This window comes from Citrus sinensis, chromosome 7, assembly GCF_022201045.2.
Source record: "Citrus sinensis cultivar Valencia sweet orange chromosome 7, DVS_A1.0, whole genome shotgun sequence".
Taxonomy (NCBI): domain Eukaryota; kingdom Viridiplantae; phylum Streptophyta; class Magnoliopsida; order Sapindales; family Rutaceae; genus Citrus; species Citrus sinensis.
In genome coordinates, this window is record NC_068562.1 from 28,861,905 (window position 1) to 28,880,256 (window position 18,352).

The window sequence follows — 18,352 nt, forward strand, 5'->3', positions numbered from 1 at the left end:
TATACATCTCTTTCGGTCTAATTATTAAACTAATTTGCAGATTAGTCTCACTAAAACAACGTCATGCCTCGAGACTTGAAACATCCGAACGAAACGGCGTCGTCGACTGTTGTGACGTGAAGGTTCGCCTTGGCGAAGTACGTCTTTCCCCGCTAAATTTGCTACAAAAAAAAAAAAAAAACTGCAGCCACCTCTACTTCTTCAATTTATTCTGCGTTTTGCCCTTTAAACCAAAAAAATAAAATAAAATAAAACAAAAAAAAACCAAAAAAGAAAAAACTTTTTGATCGTAAAATTTATGGTTTGAGTTAATTCTTAACTTTGAATCCACCAAAAATAAGAAAATAAACACTTGCGAGCCATCTAGTTCTTTGTCAAAGTTTCGCTGATCAAATCACTGTGAGCTTCATATTCTCTTATAAAGAGAGGCATGCGCCCGTATAAAGAAATAGTGGGAAAATGAAAAAAGAAGAAATCAAGTAAAAATCAAAAGAAAAAAAAGAAAGAAAAAAAAGAATTAAGAAAGATTTATTGGAGGGATAAAAGAAGCTTCAGGAGTGTTTATATCAGAGGTCTACGCCCATATCAACAAACAATCGGAAAATAAAAGAAGAAACAAAAAGAAGAAGAAGAAAGATTTACTGAATGGATAGATGACGCTTCAGCAGTGTTAATATCAAAGGCTTGCGCCTTTATCAAGAAATCAAAAGTTCATTTCAAAAGAAAACCAGAAAAAAATTTGAATTTCAATTAAATTATACCTACCATTGGCGGTGTTGGAGGAGCCGAGGATGGTAATTTGTGTCTCATCTGCCAACGCAAATAGGCTCCATTGGCAAAAAAAATTTGTTTGGCAGTATGACCCTTGTGAGGTCGAGGGGGCATTCGAGAAAGATGCCTTCGACGATCTTTAATATTATATTTTTAAAATGATAATAATGTAAAGAGGACGATGATAATATAGAGAGGATGATGATAGTGAAAGAAGTGAATGAGATTAAATAAATGTAGGACAACATTTTATTGGAGGGAAAATACTTTGTACCATTAACGGTTAGTTCGAACCAAACCGAACCCGAATTGTTATTCGTTTTAATGTTCGGTTTGGATTAACACTAAAAATTGAACAGGTTAAACTCATAAAACCAATCAGCTTTGCAATTCGGTTCGAGTTATAACCCTGAGAGGGCAAAAATGGGCACACAGCAAAGGATTTAACCCCTTAAAAATGTTCAAGTTGTTTATTATCTCACAAAAAATGGCCAGCTTAAGCATCCTCACTATATGGAAGTTACCTATTTGCCCAATCAATCTCTTCATTTGAAAGGTAATTAACCTCTTGTTTATTATTCGGTTTAGGTTGCAACACCTCGCTCTCGTTGCTCTAAAGGTGTTTCAACTTACAAACATGAGGACCATGAGTCTCATCACAATAATAACAAGATCCCAAACCCTAATAACCCAAACAGTAGCAACAACGAAAAAAACAATACATCAAAAAGATTTGAAGATGGTGACCCCTTTGCCAGCGAGCCTTTGGCGCCGAGTCGTAACTCGACAGTGCTTCTTAATCTCATTTCTTGTGGGGAACCTAGCGGTTGCTAAAGCCAATAACATGCCCATTGCAGTGAATAATAGTGATAAAAATAAAAATGTGGTGGTGGTGAAGAAGAGGGGTATTAATGATAATTTGCATAAAGGGGTTCTTTGTCAAAGTGCAGTAAAGGTTGCTGAAGAGGAAGATAATGTGATTATTAATTACATGTCGGAAAACCCAAGATTTGGAAACTTTCAATCTGAAGAGAAAGAGTAATTCAATGGGATCATTCTTGAATATGCGAGTAACAACCAAGTTGAGATCCAACCTGTTTTGAAAAATCAAATTCGTACAATGAAGAAAGATTACTTTCTTTTCTTCTTGTTTTTTTTTTTTTTGGCCACTTTACCATTGATCAATGGGCATTTGGTCCAACAGGAGAAGTCTTGCACTTACAATGTTGAGTGCAAGGGTTCGAGCCTCCATAAGAACTTTATGGAGGTTAGTTTCAGTACTCCTTCAATTATCAACTAATTGACTGGAGACAGTCTCTCCCTTATGAAATATGAGCGGAGTAAGCACCCCTCGAATATGAGAGAGGGTTTAAAGTATCTGGGCATGTGCTTCAGTGTGTCAATGTATGATGGTGGTCAAGTGCTTCAATGTGTCAATGTATGGCGGTGGTCCAAGTTGTATAGTATGATTGTAAATATTAATTATAATGTTTGATGTAATATTAGTAACAATCTGTGTATAACAGAATTCAAAAAAAGAACTTTAGGGTATATATTATGTTTTGGGCTACTTTATCATTGATCAATTAGTTTAGGACAATTTTGCAAAAGTTAAAAAGGCCTACTTCCACCTTCACGTTGTGCCTTTATGGTCCATTTGATCTTTATGACCCCCACGGTTCGTTATCTCTTAGTGTCAAGTAAATAGCCACAAGATTATATTGACATTCATTGTGGATTTTTTCTCAATCCAACTCTTGATATGAATATGTTTTGTCACAGATATAAAGTCGATGTTATTAAAAATCCGACATTGTAGTCCAAAAACAACTAGCAACTACTTGAATTATTGAAGTTTTTACGTATAATGTATAAATTATATTGTGTAAAAGTTTATTAAATCTCTTGAAATTGGATGTATTAAATAATTTTATTGATGTTTTAAGTAAATAAAGTTAATTAGTGTAAATAGTTTGAGTAAGGATCTTTTTGAAATTTTAAAGAGTGTACAAAGTAATTTTTTTTTATAAACTAGTATATTAATGTACAAATTAATATAGTGTTCAAAGTAATTTTTAGAGTACAAACAATCTCATTCATTTTTATTCCTTAATTTTCATTTTTATTTTTGATAAGTAATACACCATAAGATTTAATTGTCAATCTCCTAAATAAAATTTCAAAACATTATCTCTGACTCCTTGTCTTAAAAATGGTTGAAAATTTTTAAGACAAGAAGATACATCATTCATTCCTATTGGATGAGGTTATTCGTACTCTAAAAATTACTCCAAACACTCTAATTTTAATAAAATTTTTATTACAAAAATAATCATCATATGAATTACTATTGAGAACACTTTATTATAAGTGAATATTACATAATTATTTTGAACACTTATGTAGCATACTCCTTATTCAATGTATATAACTCTCATGTTTTAACTTTTATTTTCAATATCTTAATCAATACCTAGATAAATAAAGATGAAATTAATATTTTAATTTTTTTATTTTTGCATTAATTATTTATGGAATGTTTCTTATTATTATTTTCTCATTGCTAGTTCTTTTGGACGGAAAATCCAATGTTGAACGTAAATAAACAAAATAATAATAATAACTATATTTCCATTAAAAATTTTGTTTACAACTTGACTTGATTATATTGTTGTAAAAATTTATTAAATCTCTTGAAATTGGGAGTATTAAATAATTTTATTGGTGTTTTAAGTAAATAAAGTTAATTAATTTAAATAATTTGAGTGAGGATCTTTTTGAAATTTTTAAGAATATACAAAGTAAAACTTAATTTTTTAAAAATTAATATACAAACAACCCCACTTATTCTCGTTCCTTAATTTTCACTCTGATTCTTATAAGCAAATACAACCATAGGATTTAAGCGTCAACCTCCAAATAAGTTTTGAAAATATTATCTCCGACTCCGAGTCTTAAATATGGCTGAAAATTTTACACGACTAAGATAACATGGGTGAAAAAGTTACACGCATGAGTTGACTTCACAATGCAGCAGCTTTCACCGCCAGCGCTTTCTCTGCTGTTACACGAACTCAGGGAGCACTTTTTTCACACACCTACTCTTTTCCCAAGCTTTTGCATCAACCACAAGGCACGAGCAATTCTGTGGCATATCAATAACACTACTACATTATCCTACGTACAATACGAACACAGAAAAAGCACTTTTTACAAGAAAGCAAAGCAATCCAGTCTGTTAATGCCAAAAAAATCAAGTTGAAGATAAATAGGGCGTTAATAATGGCGATATAATTGTACAGTTAAAACGGTGAAAAAGGTAAACTGAAGCTTTTTGAAAAAAGCTTTTTGAATCAGAGTAAAGTAAGAGCATACAGCTTTAGGTCACATCATAACTCAGGCCTTTAAGATCGTCCCTATAATAGGGGACCTATGAGCCCTAACCGTAACGAGCAGTCATGCTCGCGGTACCCCTTGTGGCTAAGGATGTAATATATATGTCATGGCCATAGCTCAGCCAATTAATCAATTAGTGGCAAGATAAATTGTTAGGGTATTGCGATTTTTTGTTTTGTTTTGTTTTTTCTAGTTTTTTGGATAAGGGGGTACTGGGATTAATGGTTAGGGTTAGTAGATTAAATTAAATCATGTGTATCTACATGTGGTGGCCAAAAGCCGTGTATGGACTTGAAAAACCAGGTGTTTTTAAAAAAAATGGGTTTAATTGGAATGGGAATGGAGTTTATGAGAGTTATGGCCAATATAGGAGGATAACTCAATAAATTCTTTTTAGGAAATTCTTGTAAATGTGGGCAATACCACCATTATTTTTTCTTTAGAGATATAGATTGTGCATGATACGAAGTAAGATGCAATGCTAATTTGATTTTTATTGAGCATTGATTCAATGATTAAGATATATTTTTTACTTTTATTTTTTTATTTCTCTTACCCAACAACTATTAAATTTTTTATTAAAAAACCATTAATTTAGTGTTGAAAAAGAAAAAAATAACTCGGCACCCTATCTTTATTTGCATGACACATCTTTCAATCAATATATAGTGGGTAGTGCCATTTAATTCAATCAAACTTCGAAACAACATTTACCATCTGACTTTTCTATTTTACAAACGCCAATTTTCTTCCGAAAATAAATAATAAATTTAACTTTTAGAATTAGTATTTTTTTTTAACTATTAAGTTACATAAAAGACTTACCAGGACAAAATCTTCTCTTACACATGCACAAACAGAAACGTGAACATTTTTTCACATTTGTGGAAATGGAAATAATTACCGCCCTAATAAATTTTTATCAAGTACCATACATACAATTTTAAGCTAGAAAAAAAATAATTTAATAAATCAGTTATTACTAAATCAACAAATTAAGTATTTGGACAAAATTTCACTGCTTAAAAGTTAAAAGAGGGGAACGAGGGACGTAGAAAAACTAAATGGACATAGGAAAATAATGTTTTAAAATCATTTTATGAATTAGAAGATAAAAAAAAAAAAAAAACAAGTCATGCCATGATTTGGACAATACACTTTCCATAAAAATTTGACTAATTAGTTTTTGCCCAGAGTGGCATATTTTATTTTATTTTGCTCTTTAATATTAATTATTTTTTCATTGATGATTTTGACTCTCAAGTGATATACACGAATAAAAGGCAGGTCCGTCTGGCGGTGTCTGCTACTCCCTACGACACGACGTGACGAGACAACAAAAGAATCCAAAACACGATCCCCAAGGCTCCACGTACGAACGAATACGAGGTCTCATTCTCAAAATCCCAAGCAGCGTCATCACTTGTATTTAATTTTTCTCCTTCGTTTATTGCTTTGAATTTTTCTCTTCTCCTTTTCTCTTCCTCTGTTTACACACACGCACGTCCATCATCAACCTTTTAATTCAATTTTGCACGTCTCATCTGAGGGTGATTTTTTTTATTAAAGTACGTTTACTTAAAAGAAATACCAATATATGTATGCATGTATGTATGTATGTATGTAGAGCACACCATCAAATTAAAAGATGAAAAAAATTAAGTAAAGGTTTAGGGGAAAAAATTTCACTACAAGATAATTTTTTTTAAATTTTTTGTGTCTTTTATACTAAATTTTATGTTATTTTTAGCACATGTACGATTATTCTAAAAAAATACAAATTTGATGGTAGACTCTATTTAACTATGGTTTAATGTTGTATTATTGCTAGATAATGTGATTTTGTATTATTGCTAGATAATGCGATGTAACATTAAATTGAATTTTAAAATCCGCAAATGTTTATACAAAAGAAACACTATTCTAATTACGAATCTTTAATTGTTAAATTCATGGCTTAGTCCTCACAAGAGAGAAACTGTTTAAAAATCATTCATGATTCAACTAATTAATGGAATCTTTAGTAGTGTGTGTGCTGGTTAGATTAAGCTGTAAAATCTATGTAGGTGATAAAAAAAAAGTCTGAAATTTGAACCCCACGCGTATGGGTAAAGAGAGAATTTGGTTTCAATTAGACTAAAAAAAGTAATGACCATTTGGTGTCTAGTATGCAATTATGCAATTATTTCATCAACTGGGAAGTTGGTGGTTAAATTGTTAAATTTTATTAGAGTGAGAATAAGATTAATGATGAGGCCGGGTGAGATGATTGATTTAGATTTGAATTGATTTTGTTCCCTATCTAATCGACCGTTGACTCCCTTAGTGAATTAGGTAAGATATTGATCATTTCATTCTCTTGATCAAATTTGTTTATCCTTTATCATAGTTGTTTAACTTTCAGTTATTAAAAGACTTTAATGAGTAACGTCCACATAATTATGATGAGCACAAGAAATACATCGTTCCCTAGCTCTTTCTCTTCGTTCTTCATTATCATATTTGGCTTTTTCTAACTAATACTGTGACAAATTTTTTTTGACAATTTTTTTTTAAAAAATCAATCATCTATCACATGAAATCTTTTACGTCTATCATCGGAACTACGAGAACAGTGCAACACAAACAATATAAAGATAAATTTGGGTGAACAAAAATTACTATAAATATAGATCTCTGAAGATAACTATCCTCATACAAAAATTAGAAGGAATTCGAGGATTATAAATGTATGTTTTGGTTTGGCTTGAAGTGAAAGAGAAAGAGGGATGGGGATGTTTCGAGGATTACAAACGTTTTTGGCCAAATAAAGATGTTGAAGGACTTATTTTCTAAATTAGTCCTGTAAAATTTTCTTACATATAAAACAAAACTAAAAGTCCTGTAAAATTTATCCTCCATTTAGCTTCCACTAGGCCCTAGAGCTTGCCTTTCTTAACCAGTTGCTGCAAGAGGCCAAGTCTATTAGCTGTAGTATCATGTGACGATTTGATAGGGGAACGAACCAAATCAATGCCTAGAATGTGGAGCTAGCTGCGAAACGTGGTTATGTTTGCATAGCTAATCCTCAAATCATCTTTTTTGCCCCAGTTGGGGATCAGCGCTTAACATAGTTAGCCAAAAAGTCAAATTAATTAGTCTTCAAAATTTGATATTGACCCAACACCAAACACATTCTCTCTTTATCTTTTTATCTCTACGTGTACACATTTAACCACAAATTAACTCCAAAAGAATCCAAAGTCGTTTTCCACAATTAATTCTGGACATTAAATTGACTTTCTATTCATCACATACCCTTTTGCTACCTTTTACTATTTTGCCTTAACTCTTACATATATATAAAAGGTGGTACAGCTATGTATGTTTCAAGTTTCAGCCATTGCAAGGCCAAGGAACTAGAACTACAAAATTATGGATGTTCGATCAAGAAGAGGCAGAGAGAGCAGCAGCCCTGACAGGGCCAAAACGGGCATGCAGCCAAGGATTAAACCCATTAAAAAAGTTCAAATTGTTTATTATCTCACCAGAAATGGCCAGCTTGAGCATCCTCATTATATGGAAGTTACCCATTTGCCCAATCAACCTCTTCGTTTGAAAGGTAATTTTAAAAAATAAATAAATAAAATAAACCATGGCTTATTGCTTATATTTTTCTCTATTTTGAGCTCTTAATTATTCTATTATGTTTTTGTGTGTGCACAGATGTAATGGATCGACTGACACTTCTTAGAGGCAAAGGCATGCCGTCATTATATTCTTGGTCATGCAAAAGGTAAAAAAAATCACTGTAAAAAATTGAGTTGAATTTTACCTTCTTTTTTTTTTTCCTCTTTGCTAATTATTATGTTTAATTCTGTTTTCCCAGGAGCTACAAAAACGGCTATGTATGGAATGACTTAGCAGATAATGATGTTATTTATCCATCTGATGGAGCTGAATATGTACTTAAAGGGTCTGAGTTACTTGAAGGTTGCTCTGGTAATTAATTAATATCAGCTCCACATCTTCTTCATCTATATTTCTTTTCAATTTATGTATTCTTTTAATTTTTACATATTACGTAATTGTAAATTAAAAAATTAAATCTATGTATGTTAGCGAGACTCGGACCTGTTGAACGAACTGATGACACTCAGTTTGTTGATTGCTATTAAACTAACTACTCACTGTGCATTTTCTTCCCGGTTGCAGAAAAATTTCAACAGCTTCACGTAAGCAACAGGCAGCAACTGATTCAAGAACCAACAAGCTATAATCTCCATTCAAGGACCAAAACTTTCACCCCAAATCAACACCAAGAGTATCAAGAGGATCATCAAGAAGATGATTGCAATGAAGAAGATGAAGAGAAAACAAGCTACACAAGTTCAACAACACCCAGCTCTCGTTGCTCCAGAGGCGTTTCAACTGACGAACTTGAGAACCAAGAGCCTCATCACAATAATAACAAGATCCCAAACCCTAATAACCCAAGCAGCAGCAACAACGACAAAAACAATACATCAAAAAGATTTGACGATGGTGAACCCCTTGCCAGCGAGCCTTTGGCGCCGAGCCGTAACTCGTCGGTGCTTCTTCAGCTCATTTCTTGTGGGAACCTAGCGGTTGCTAAAGCCAAGAACATGCCCAGTGTCAAGCAACCATCTGCTGCAGTGAATAATAGTGATAAAAATAAAAATGTGGTGGTGGTGAAGAAGAGGGGTATTAATGATAATTTGCATAAAGAGGTTCTTTGTAAAAGTGTAGTAAAGGTTGCTGAAGAGGAAGACAATATGATTATTAGTTACATGTCGGAAAACCCAAGATTTGGAAACTTTCAATCTGAAGAGAAAGAGTACTTTAGTGGGAGCATTGTTGAATCTGCCAGTAAAGACCAACCTAAGATTCAGCCTGTTTTGAAGAAATCAAATTCGTATAATGAAGAAAGGTTAGTTTCTTTTTCTTTTTTTCTTTTTTTGGCTACTTTTATCATTGATCAATTAGTCTAGGACAATTTTGCACATATATATATGTATACAATCACGTTCACCTTTAACTTCTCTTTTGTTTGTTTTAACCTTAGGGTAAATATTATGTTTTGTGTTTTCACCAAGCTAGCTGCCAATTAAACATTCTGCTGCCATCCAATATTGTTACAAGAATGTGAATTATGTGAAATGAAAATTATTTATAACTAATATACTTTTTACATTTTTTTTTCATATTATATGTAAATGTTCAACTAACATTTTTTTTGTTATAATTATATTGTAATATATTCTTATATTGTAGTAGTTTAATTCTTTAACAATGTGTGCCCATCAATCTCATGTATACATATAAGACTCTTTCATATTTAAAAATTAGAAAAAAAAATATTTGTCATAAATTGATTGATCAATCACATTGCGATTTTTGTTTTATATTATTTTTTGTATGATCAGGAGCCGGAAGAATGGAATGGGAGAGGCAATAATGGAAGTGGAGGACGAGAAGACTAGAAGCAATTATGCAATGAAAGTGAAATGCATTCCTCGAAAGAAATCTTCGGCGTCTTCAAAGAAAACCAGAAAATGACGACTGAAAATTATTTAATCTCCAATTAATTAGAGTAGCAGTCGAAGACTAGAGTCTAGAAGTAGTGGAGTTGCTGGTGTAGTCATAATTGTTAGCGGTTATTTGGAGTTTTCACTCTCTCTCCCTCTCTCTCTCTCTCTTTTTTCTTTTTTATAATGATTAATACAACTGTTTCTTGCTGTGAAAGTTATTATCATTATTATTGGTAGGGAGATGGTGTCATTTATTTAATATTTTATTTTGAGAATATAAAATATATATTTATTATGAGAAAATATTTTTAATATTATTTTTTATTTACACAAAAACTTATATTTTTTTATTTTTGATATTTAAATTATTTATTCTAATCAATATTTATTTAATTAATAATAAAAAATAAAACATATTTAAGAATTAAAATAATATTATAAAATTAATATATATTATTTATTATGTTATTATTAATTTTATTGAAAAAAAATCCAACTAAATTATAACTGGCCCTAACTTATCCTTCTCACATCAACAATAACACAGCAGTGGGACTCATGTGATTTTTGTGAGAGGAATAAGGGTGTATTTGAAAGTGAGGTGCTGTAATTTTTAAAGTGCAACTATTGTAAAGTAAAAATTATAGTTGTGGAATAGAAGTTAAGGAAAAAAAATTTACTAAACTGCCAAAGCTCAACTACAAATGTTACCAAATATTTAATAATTAAACTTTAACAATACAACTACCTTACTGGACTCTCAAACCTGCTATAAGAAAAATATGCGATCTCACTTATTAGTAAAATGTATACTAGACATGAATCTTGGGGATGATGTTGAAATATTGAAAGGTCGTTTCGATCATCCTTGATCACCTGATCTTGTCGCATGCGCGCATGATGCATCACATCATACGGCTCCTTTGTCGTCATTATATACGGCTTTCATAAGATTCTCTTGTTTTTTTTTGTTTTTTTCCTTTTGCCAATCTTCCTTATTGGTATTATTTTGCGAATCGAACCTTTTTTTTTTTTTTTTGGGAAAAGGAAATTTTAATTAGCCGTATCATCATATCTAGTAAATATTGTAAATATGTACGCAGTGAGAAGTGTTGGACCAAATTGAGTAAAAGTAGGCCTAATGATTTGCAAGAGATTATTTCATACAGAAAGCCCAAGAAAATTTATTATTCAAGTCCAATAAATCCTTTCATTCGCCAGTTCAAAAGAGAACGAGGAAGTGCCATGTGAGAATGTATTTTTTCAGGGAAAGGCCCAATTAAAATTAAAACAAATTGATCGAATTTTGACTCTACGAATTGCACATGCAATGCTTAATTACCTGGCAAATCAATTAATTTTAATTAGGCAGTTGATCGAAAACGCTAGATACGAGGCCTTGGTCATCAAGATTGATAACAGTAGATATAATATTAAACCCTCTTTAAATTACCTATAGCTTTGGCAAAAATCAACCTCTATTTCTGCTGTCCTTGGATCTCTGTTTGAGAAAAGTTACAAAAAAAAAAACAAAAGGTAATTTCTCCAAGCTTTCTCTTCCGTTAAGTTAGCTTCTACACATGCAGGCAATAACATAACTATTACATCTCAAACTTGAATTCAAGTACCTTCCTAAAATTGCAAAATGGCCAACTTGCTACACGATTAATTCGTTTCGGTTTATCATATAATTTGTTTTTTTTTCTTCTTTTTTTCCACGATCTAATTAATTTCTTCAACATAAACAAACTCATCGATTTCGCCTATGTGAAGGAGGAGCAACGATTGGATCCAACCGACCCTAATTAATGATCAATCAACTTGTGGAGAAAGAACTGCCGCAAGAAGTGCTTTTTATTTTTCAAATCTATGCATGTGCCCCCAAACACGTCTTATCATAAATGCCACCTTATTCTATTCATACACTCCCCCAGCCTTGTGCATATATTATATACATCACACTCTCTTCAGCTTCTCAATTTTCATTTCCACTACTTTTTTCCAATTTTGCTTTCTTCTTCCCCATTGCAGCCATGGCTAGATTGTTTTTATTGTTTGCACTCGTGGCTCTGCTGCCGGTGGAGCTCGTTAATGCCGGCGACCCGTTCCATATCCGCGGCCGTGTCTACTGTGACACTTGCCGTTGTGGCTTTGAGACTTCGGCCACCACTTATATACAAGGTATATATATGCAGAAACTAACCTCCATTATTAATTATTTGCTAAATTACTCATATTATTCATGTCTCTTTTCTTCTGTTAAAATCAGGTCTGGCTAGCAAAATTGTAATCATATCTAAACATTTATGCTTCAATTTTATTTGTGTTTACAATTAACCAGCTCAGCTTTATAGTATATTTGTTTAACTCTAATAAAGTCCAAAGTAACTTAAGATCATCGTCTGATCCAAACTCGTAACTTTGTTGTGTATTTTACAAGTTATGTATGATTAATAATACTTAATTTAACCGATTTAATTAATATTGAAAGTGTAACTTGACAAATTAAAACATGAATATTTCAATTATGCTCTTAGAACCCACCATAATATACACTCAACCCTAACAATATTGCATGTACATATTATGTGTCTCTCAGGCGCTCATGTGAGAATCGAATGCAAAGATAGGAACAGCTTAAATCTGAAATACTCCATCGACGGCGAGACAGACTCAACAGGAACATACAACATTCATGTAGATGGTGATCACCAAGATCAAATTTGCTACTCAAAGCTCATCAGCAGCCCGTTGGCTGACTGCAAAACAGCTGATCCGGGGCGTGCATGTTCGCAAGTCATCCTCACACGTTCCAATGGCGCCGTTTCAAATCTTCATTTCGCCAACGCCTTGGGTTTCTTGAAGGCCCGGCCGCTGGCTTTCTGCCCTGAGTTGCTTAAGAAGTACTTGCCTCAAAATGAGATAAAATTTATTTAGAATAATTCAGAAGATGATGGAGCAGAAGATTGATGAAGTTTGTTTTGCTTGGGTTATATTAACTAGCTAATTGGGTTGTTTCATTTTATGGTGATTGTGATCTGTGTTTAATTATTACCTATCATTTTCTTGATGGTGGGTTCTATACGTGTCTTTTGGGACAATTGATGTATTAATTAGCGCCGTGGTTTGTTTAATTCATTACATGTAGTTTGGTCACTAATTGTGGCTTAATTATAATACTGTCACGACTTGATGAATTCGGGAAGCTAGTGAGAATTTTTTTTTTCCCTCCTAATGTATCAGACCAAATTGTCAAAATAATCGTACTTGAAGATTAACCATCATGTCCATTAGTTGAGATAAAATTAATTTAAATAAAGTAACAAGCTCATTTTAGCCAAATTTTGACTCTGAATGTAGATTTATTGGCAGTGAATAATGTGCTTTGCCCTTGTAGCTGCCTGAGTTCAAGTAATTAATACGAGACCCTTGTTTTTAACAAAATATTGATAATTTGCACTTGCATACATTCAAATCCTCACATTTTATTGAACTTGTAGCAAATTAAGTAATAAATTTTGTTCTATAATAATACCACCTAATTGAAAAATTATGTAGTGTTTGTTTTCGAATTTTTTTTCACTTGAGACAATCACAAGTCATTTGATTTATTTAATCTTTTTCAATATAATATAATTGATTTTTATTTTAATCAATCATTTATACATCTCTTTCGGTCTAATTATTAAACTAATTTGCAGATTAGTCTCCCTAAAACGACGTCGTGCTTTGAGACTGGTAACATCCGAACAAAACGGCGTCGTCGACTGCTGTGACGTGAAGGTTCGCCTTGGCGAAGTACGTCTTTCCCCGCTAAATTTGCTACAAAAAAGAAACTGCGGCCATCTCTACTTCTTTAATTTATTCTGTATTTCGCCCTTTAAACCAAAAAAATAAAATAAAATAAAACCAAAAAAGAAAAAACTTTTTGATCTGTAAAATATATATTTTTTGTTAATTCTTAACTTTAAATCTACCAAAAATAAGAAAATAAACACTTGCTAGCCATCTGCTTCTTTGTCAAAGTTTCGCTGATCAAATCACTGTGAGCTTCACATTCTCTTATTTACTTTTCGTTTTATGTGTGAGCTGCGTTTGTCTTTATAGTCTCTGTGAAATAGTTTTTATCTTTCATTTATTATTATTGTTGTTATTATTACTTTTCCTGTGTGTTTGACTATATCGATGTTGTGTTTGTTTGATGAAGTTTTTATATTTACCAAATGGGTATTTTTTTTTCATTTTTAATTTTAGCTAATGAGTCTTTTTTTTTTAAAAAAAAAAGTTTGATCATGTGTTTTGTCTTTTAATGAAGAAAAAACACGGATGTTTAGTTTAATTTAAATAAAAATTATTGATTCATCTAAATTTCTTTTTAGTTACAAGCTCTGTAATTTTGAGTGTATTTTTTCATCTTAAGATTCTTAACAATGTAAACTGTTATCTTTTTTCTTTTTTTTTAATGAGATTCTTTTGATTTTTTTAGCTCCATCAATTTAACTCTGGTAATTCTATCCTTATCGGATTGCCAGAATGGCTGCTGCTGCTGCTGTTTTCAGCCAATCTGTGGGGACAATTCATGTTCATGGCTGTGTCAACAGCTCTGGCTTTTGTTTTGGGAAATCTTCATCAAGGTCTATCTCAAACAGTTTCCCAATTGACGTTAGATTGTTGGGAAAAAGAATTTGTTAGCTCTAGCCACTGTAAATTGCATGTAGTTCGTGAATCAAATTCTTGTGCTCTTATGATGGATCGAGTTTCATCTAGCTCAGACAGTAGCATTGACAATAATGGGAAGCGATCAAGTGAGTCTGTTTGATTATGAGCAAAGTTTATTCGTTTATATAAGATATGTAGCACCTCTCATTGTATTGTTTATTTGGAATGTCCTAGAGTTTGAGGTTTCTCTTTGTGCCACTATTTATCATTAGTTCCCTGATTTTGGTTTCAGTTGAATCTGCATTGATATTGATTCGACATGGTGAGTCCTTGTGGAATGAGAAGAATTTGTTCACAGGATGTGTTGATGTGCCTTTAACCAAGAAAGGCATAGAGGAAGCACTTCAAGCTGGTATCAGAATTTGCAACATACCTATAGATGTGATTTATACATCCACATTGATTCGTGCACAGATGACGGCTATGCTTGCCATGACTCAACACCGCCACAAGAAGGTACCCGGATCATTTTCAAATTATGCATTGAGATGCTTTGGACTTATTGATTTTGATAAACTAGAGATTATTTGTTTAGATGAAAAATTGACTCTTCAGTTAGCATGTTGTTTAGGCATAGAAAAATACTGAGAGGTATGTTGGGGATTAGAACCCTGCATATAGTGTTTCTCAACAGAGCCGCCCGTCATTTGATGAACCTAGAAAGGAGTCACCGTAAATGAGAGAACCATTGGCTTTAATTCTCACAACTCTGGATGAAAGTTATCTTACATGTTGTCTAGCTTCATTAGATCTTTCTGGATACATTGGCAAGGATTAGCATGTGTAATTTAGGCCCTTTGACGATATGGTATTCTTGACCTTGCTTTCCCAAAGTATATGCCTTTTAATGTACATATGGTGATGGTGATCTATGGTCATATGGTTGACTAGCTCTCTTTCTGTAATTGATACTCTTGCGGCATCTCATCTTAGTTTGTAATCTTGTCTTGGGCTCATGAACTATTTTCAGTTTGATTCCTTTTTAACATTAATGGAGTATCGTGATGTAGGACAGATTGTCCAATAAAGTAACAGAGGAAGAAATGGGAGGAACTAGAAATTTCATGAAGAAATGGGAGAAATTCAAAGAGAAAGGAGATAAATTTGATAGAAATAGAGGGGGAGCAAAAAAAACATACTCAAATAAGAAAACTGGGATAGGAAATCTATATTCGGATTAAATTCGTAAAATTCTTAATCAATATTTCTCATTCTGCATCGGTGTGTAATTCTGTTTATGGGCCAAAGTTCATGTAAGGTTGGTTATGCTTTACTTGAGTAACCAGTTCATGAAGCCAGAGTGCAGGTGAGAGTGCAAGAGAATTGATGTTCCAAGCACTTGAAGTGCAGTTTTGCCTTCAAAGAACCAACAACAATATTTATCTTGATGGTATTTTTTGACATTATTGTGCTCTGGTTGGTTGGACACAAAGACCCAAAATTACCTATTAATGATTCTCATTGAATAGATATTTCATGTCTTTTGCATTAGACAATGTAATTATATGATGGAGTTATTAGTTCATGCTAGAGCAGATTCTTAAGAACACATCCAATAAATTATGTGTCTTGTTAGATTTTTCTTTGTTATATTCCCTTGGATTAATTACCAATTACAAGCTTGCATTTTGCTTAAATGTAAGCTTAGATAAGGAGAGAATTTCCAATGCATCCCTAATATATTTGTTTAAATAATTAAATTTACATGAAAGATATGTATGTTTATCCATGCGCGTTTTTCAGGTACCTATCATTACGCATAACGAGAATGAACAAGCAAACCTGTGGAATCAAATTTATAGCAAAGAAACCAAGAAGCAATCCATTCCAGTAACACCAGCTTGGCAGTTGAACGAAAGAATGTAATATATTTCTTATCTTTGCTTTATTTTTTGGCTTAAACAAAATCGTGCTTCAAAAATTTGAGCAGGATGGATATAAACAATTTCTGTATACAGGTATGGAGAGTTACAGGGTCTTAATAAGCAGGAGACTGCTGAAAGATATGGAAAGGAGCTTGTGCATGGATGGCGTCGAAGTTATGATATTCCTCCCCCCAATGGTGAAAGCTTGGAAATGTGTTCCAAACAAGCTGTTGCCTATTTTAGAGAACATGTAAGCACATCAAACATGAATATGATGCTTATGAATGGCTGAAAACACATTAAAGATTTCCTTTAATGTATCTTAATCTGTAAGTACCTAAATTGAGAACAAATATATTGCAGATTGAACCTCAGCTTCAATCTGGAAAGCACGTGATGGTTGCTGCCCATGGGAATTCTCTGAGGTCTATCATCATGTATCTTGACAAATTAACTTCTCAGGAGGTAGCAACTACATTTATTAGCCTTCCTATCCATCTATGATGTGATTTATGTTCTTTGCAATGGATAAATTTGCTTTTGTTGCAGGTTATTAACTTGGAATTATCAACTGGGATTCCGTTGTTGTACATATACAAGGAGGGGCGTTTTATGAAGAGAGGAAGTCCTGTAGGACCTACAGAAGCTGGTGTTTATGCTTATACTGAGGTATGACTTCTGACTTTTATTCTGCCCCATTTTTTTGGTTGTGTTGCGTAATAGTCATTTGAGTGCCTGGAAACCTTTATTCACAGCATCATTCAGTTGCCTTAAAATGCCATCTAGGAGGGTAGGGCAATAGCTTGGGCTTTTGGCCTGATTTGCTCTCCATGAGTGTGATCACTCAGACCCTTTCATTGTTGCTGTAATGATAGTCCAGACTGCAGGTCCCATAGTGACTAGTAGATGCTCATAATAACATGTACTGTTTCCTTTTTCACCAAGTAGGCTGTCATGCATTGGATGAGTCTTCATACTTTGAAGACAAACAAGGTCTTTGTTTTATGCTTCTGTTATTTTATCTCTGACAAAGATAGATGTTCATTTCTATGGTTAAAACAAAATGAGTCCTCATAATCTCTTATACCCAAATTCTCAAGAGATGATATGTCTAATACCTTGCCAAGTTGACAATGCCAATAAAGAATTTGGGCATGACCAAATTTCTATCTCCGTAATAGAAGAGAAGTTTTGCAACCACTCTGGCCAAGTTTCTTTCTCATCACCAGATATAATTTTCAGATACTTCAATTTGAGAGAATGGTGTTGTTGAAGTACTGGTTCTAATCATCGTTAACATTATTGTCTGTTGCAACGTCTTCGAGGTCATATCATTATTCTTCTTGGCCAATTTTTCTTCTTTCCCGTGCATTGATAATAAAATTTAAAGGGCGTTTTGGTTTTTTTGCTTCATTTCCTATTTGCAGACTCTAGCTCTTTACAGGCAAGAATTGGATGAGATGTCGCAGCGAACATCTTAAAAACAGATACTCATTTATTCCTTGGGTACTGCATATTCAATCTGATATTTGATTCAACCATTTTATCTAGTCCAAATACGATCTATTTTTCATATCTAGCTCATGAATATCATCTTGCTTTGCAGGCGGCAACCCATTCATTCTTGTTGCCAGATTTAACTGGTTATTCGGCAGCATTAAACTTTTTTTTGAAAGCAAGTTCGTTTCCATAATTTAGGCAGCTTTTGACCTTTTTAGATAGAAAAACATCAAGAAGTTGCAGCATCAGCCAGGTACACATATGCAGTGGCTAAATTTTATTAGGACTGCAGTGTGGCTAATTTGAGAATAGTTTTGTATTGTAAAACTTATAGACGCCAGTGTAATAATTAAAGAGAAAAAAAACAAACACATTGTATCGGTTAAGGTTTGTGAATTTTGTGATAATATTTAGACGCTGGTTAAGGAATATAGGAAAGTTATGTGGTTGATAACTTGATATTACAGTACTTGTATGCTAAAAACAATTGTTTGCTCATCACATTGCAAATTAAGGTTTGTGAGAGCTTTTGAGTAAACTTGTACTCTTGCAAAATAGTTACGATTGGTT

At 32.9% G+C, this 18,352-nt stretch overlaps 3 protein-coding genes across 6 annotated transcripts; all 3 read left to right on the forward strand.

Moving 5' to 3' along the window:
* Nucleotides 1–178: 178 nt before the first annotated feature.
* Nucleotides 179–18,320, forward strand: LOC102612693 (2,3-bisphosphoglycerate-dependent phosphoglycerate mutase 1-like). Of its 4 annotated transcripts, none has more exons than XM_052431519.1 (9): nucleotides 179–399; nucleotides 14,231–14,503; nucleotides 14,650–14,873; nucleotides 16,161–16,279; nucleotides 16,376–16,532; nucleotides 16,646–16,747; nucleotides 16,832–16,951; nucleotides 17,710–17,788; nucleotides 17,889–18,320. In XM_052431519.1, the coding sequence occupies exons 2-8, from the start codon at nucleotides 14,278–14,280 to the stop codon at nucleotides 17,761–17,763; spliced, it is 1,002 nt and encodes a 333-aa protein (XP_052287479.1). In that variant the 5' UTR covers nucleotides 179–399; nucleotides 14,231–14,277; the 3' UTR covers nucleotides 17,764–17,788; nucleotides 17,889–18,320. The 4 variants fall into 4 exon arrangements, with proteins under 4 accessions (XP_052287479.1, XP_052287480.1, XP_015389166.1 ...); XM_052431520.1 differs by lacking the exon at nucleotides 179–399 and adding an exon at nucleotides 13,541–13,743 and having other exon boundaries at nucleotides 14,185–14,503; nucleotides 17,710–17,766; nucleotides 17,886–18,320; XM_015533680.3 differs by lacking the exon at nucleotides 179–399 and adding an exon at nucleotides 13,542–13,743 and having other exon boundaries at nucleotides 14,185–14,503.
* Nucleotides 7,516–9,922, forward strand: LOC102612392 (protein SOSEKI 2). The gene is made up of 5 exons (XM_006464146.4): nucleotides 7,516–7,768; nucleotides 7,873–7,942; nucleotides 8,036–8,148; nucleotides 8,362–9,097; nucleotides 9,594–9,922. The coding sequence occupies exons 1-5, from the start codon at nucleotides 7,582–7,584 to the stop codon at nucleotides 9,724–9,726; spliced, it is 1,239 nt and encodes a 412-aa protein (XP_006464209.1). The 5' UTR covers nucleotides 7,516–7,581; the 3' UTR covers nucleotides 9,727–9,922.
* Nucleotides 11,352–12,921, forward strand: LOC102624802 (protein DOWNSTREAM OF FLC). The gene is made up of 2 exons (XM_006464184.3): nucleotides 11,352–11,879; nucleotides 12,298–12,921. The coding sequence occupies exons 1-2, from the start codon at nucleotides 11,600–11,602 to the stop codon at nucleotides 12,633–12,635; spliced, it is 618 nt and encodes a 205-aa protein (XP_006464247.2). The 5' UTR covers nucleotides 11,352–11,599; the 3' UTR covers nucleotides 12,636–12,921.
* Nucleotides 18,321–18,352: the final 32 nt, after the last annotated feature.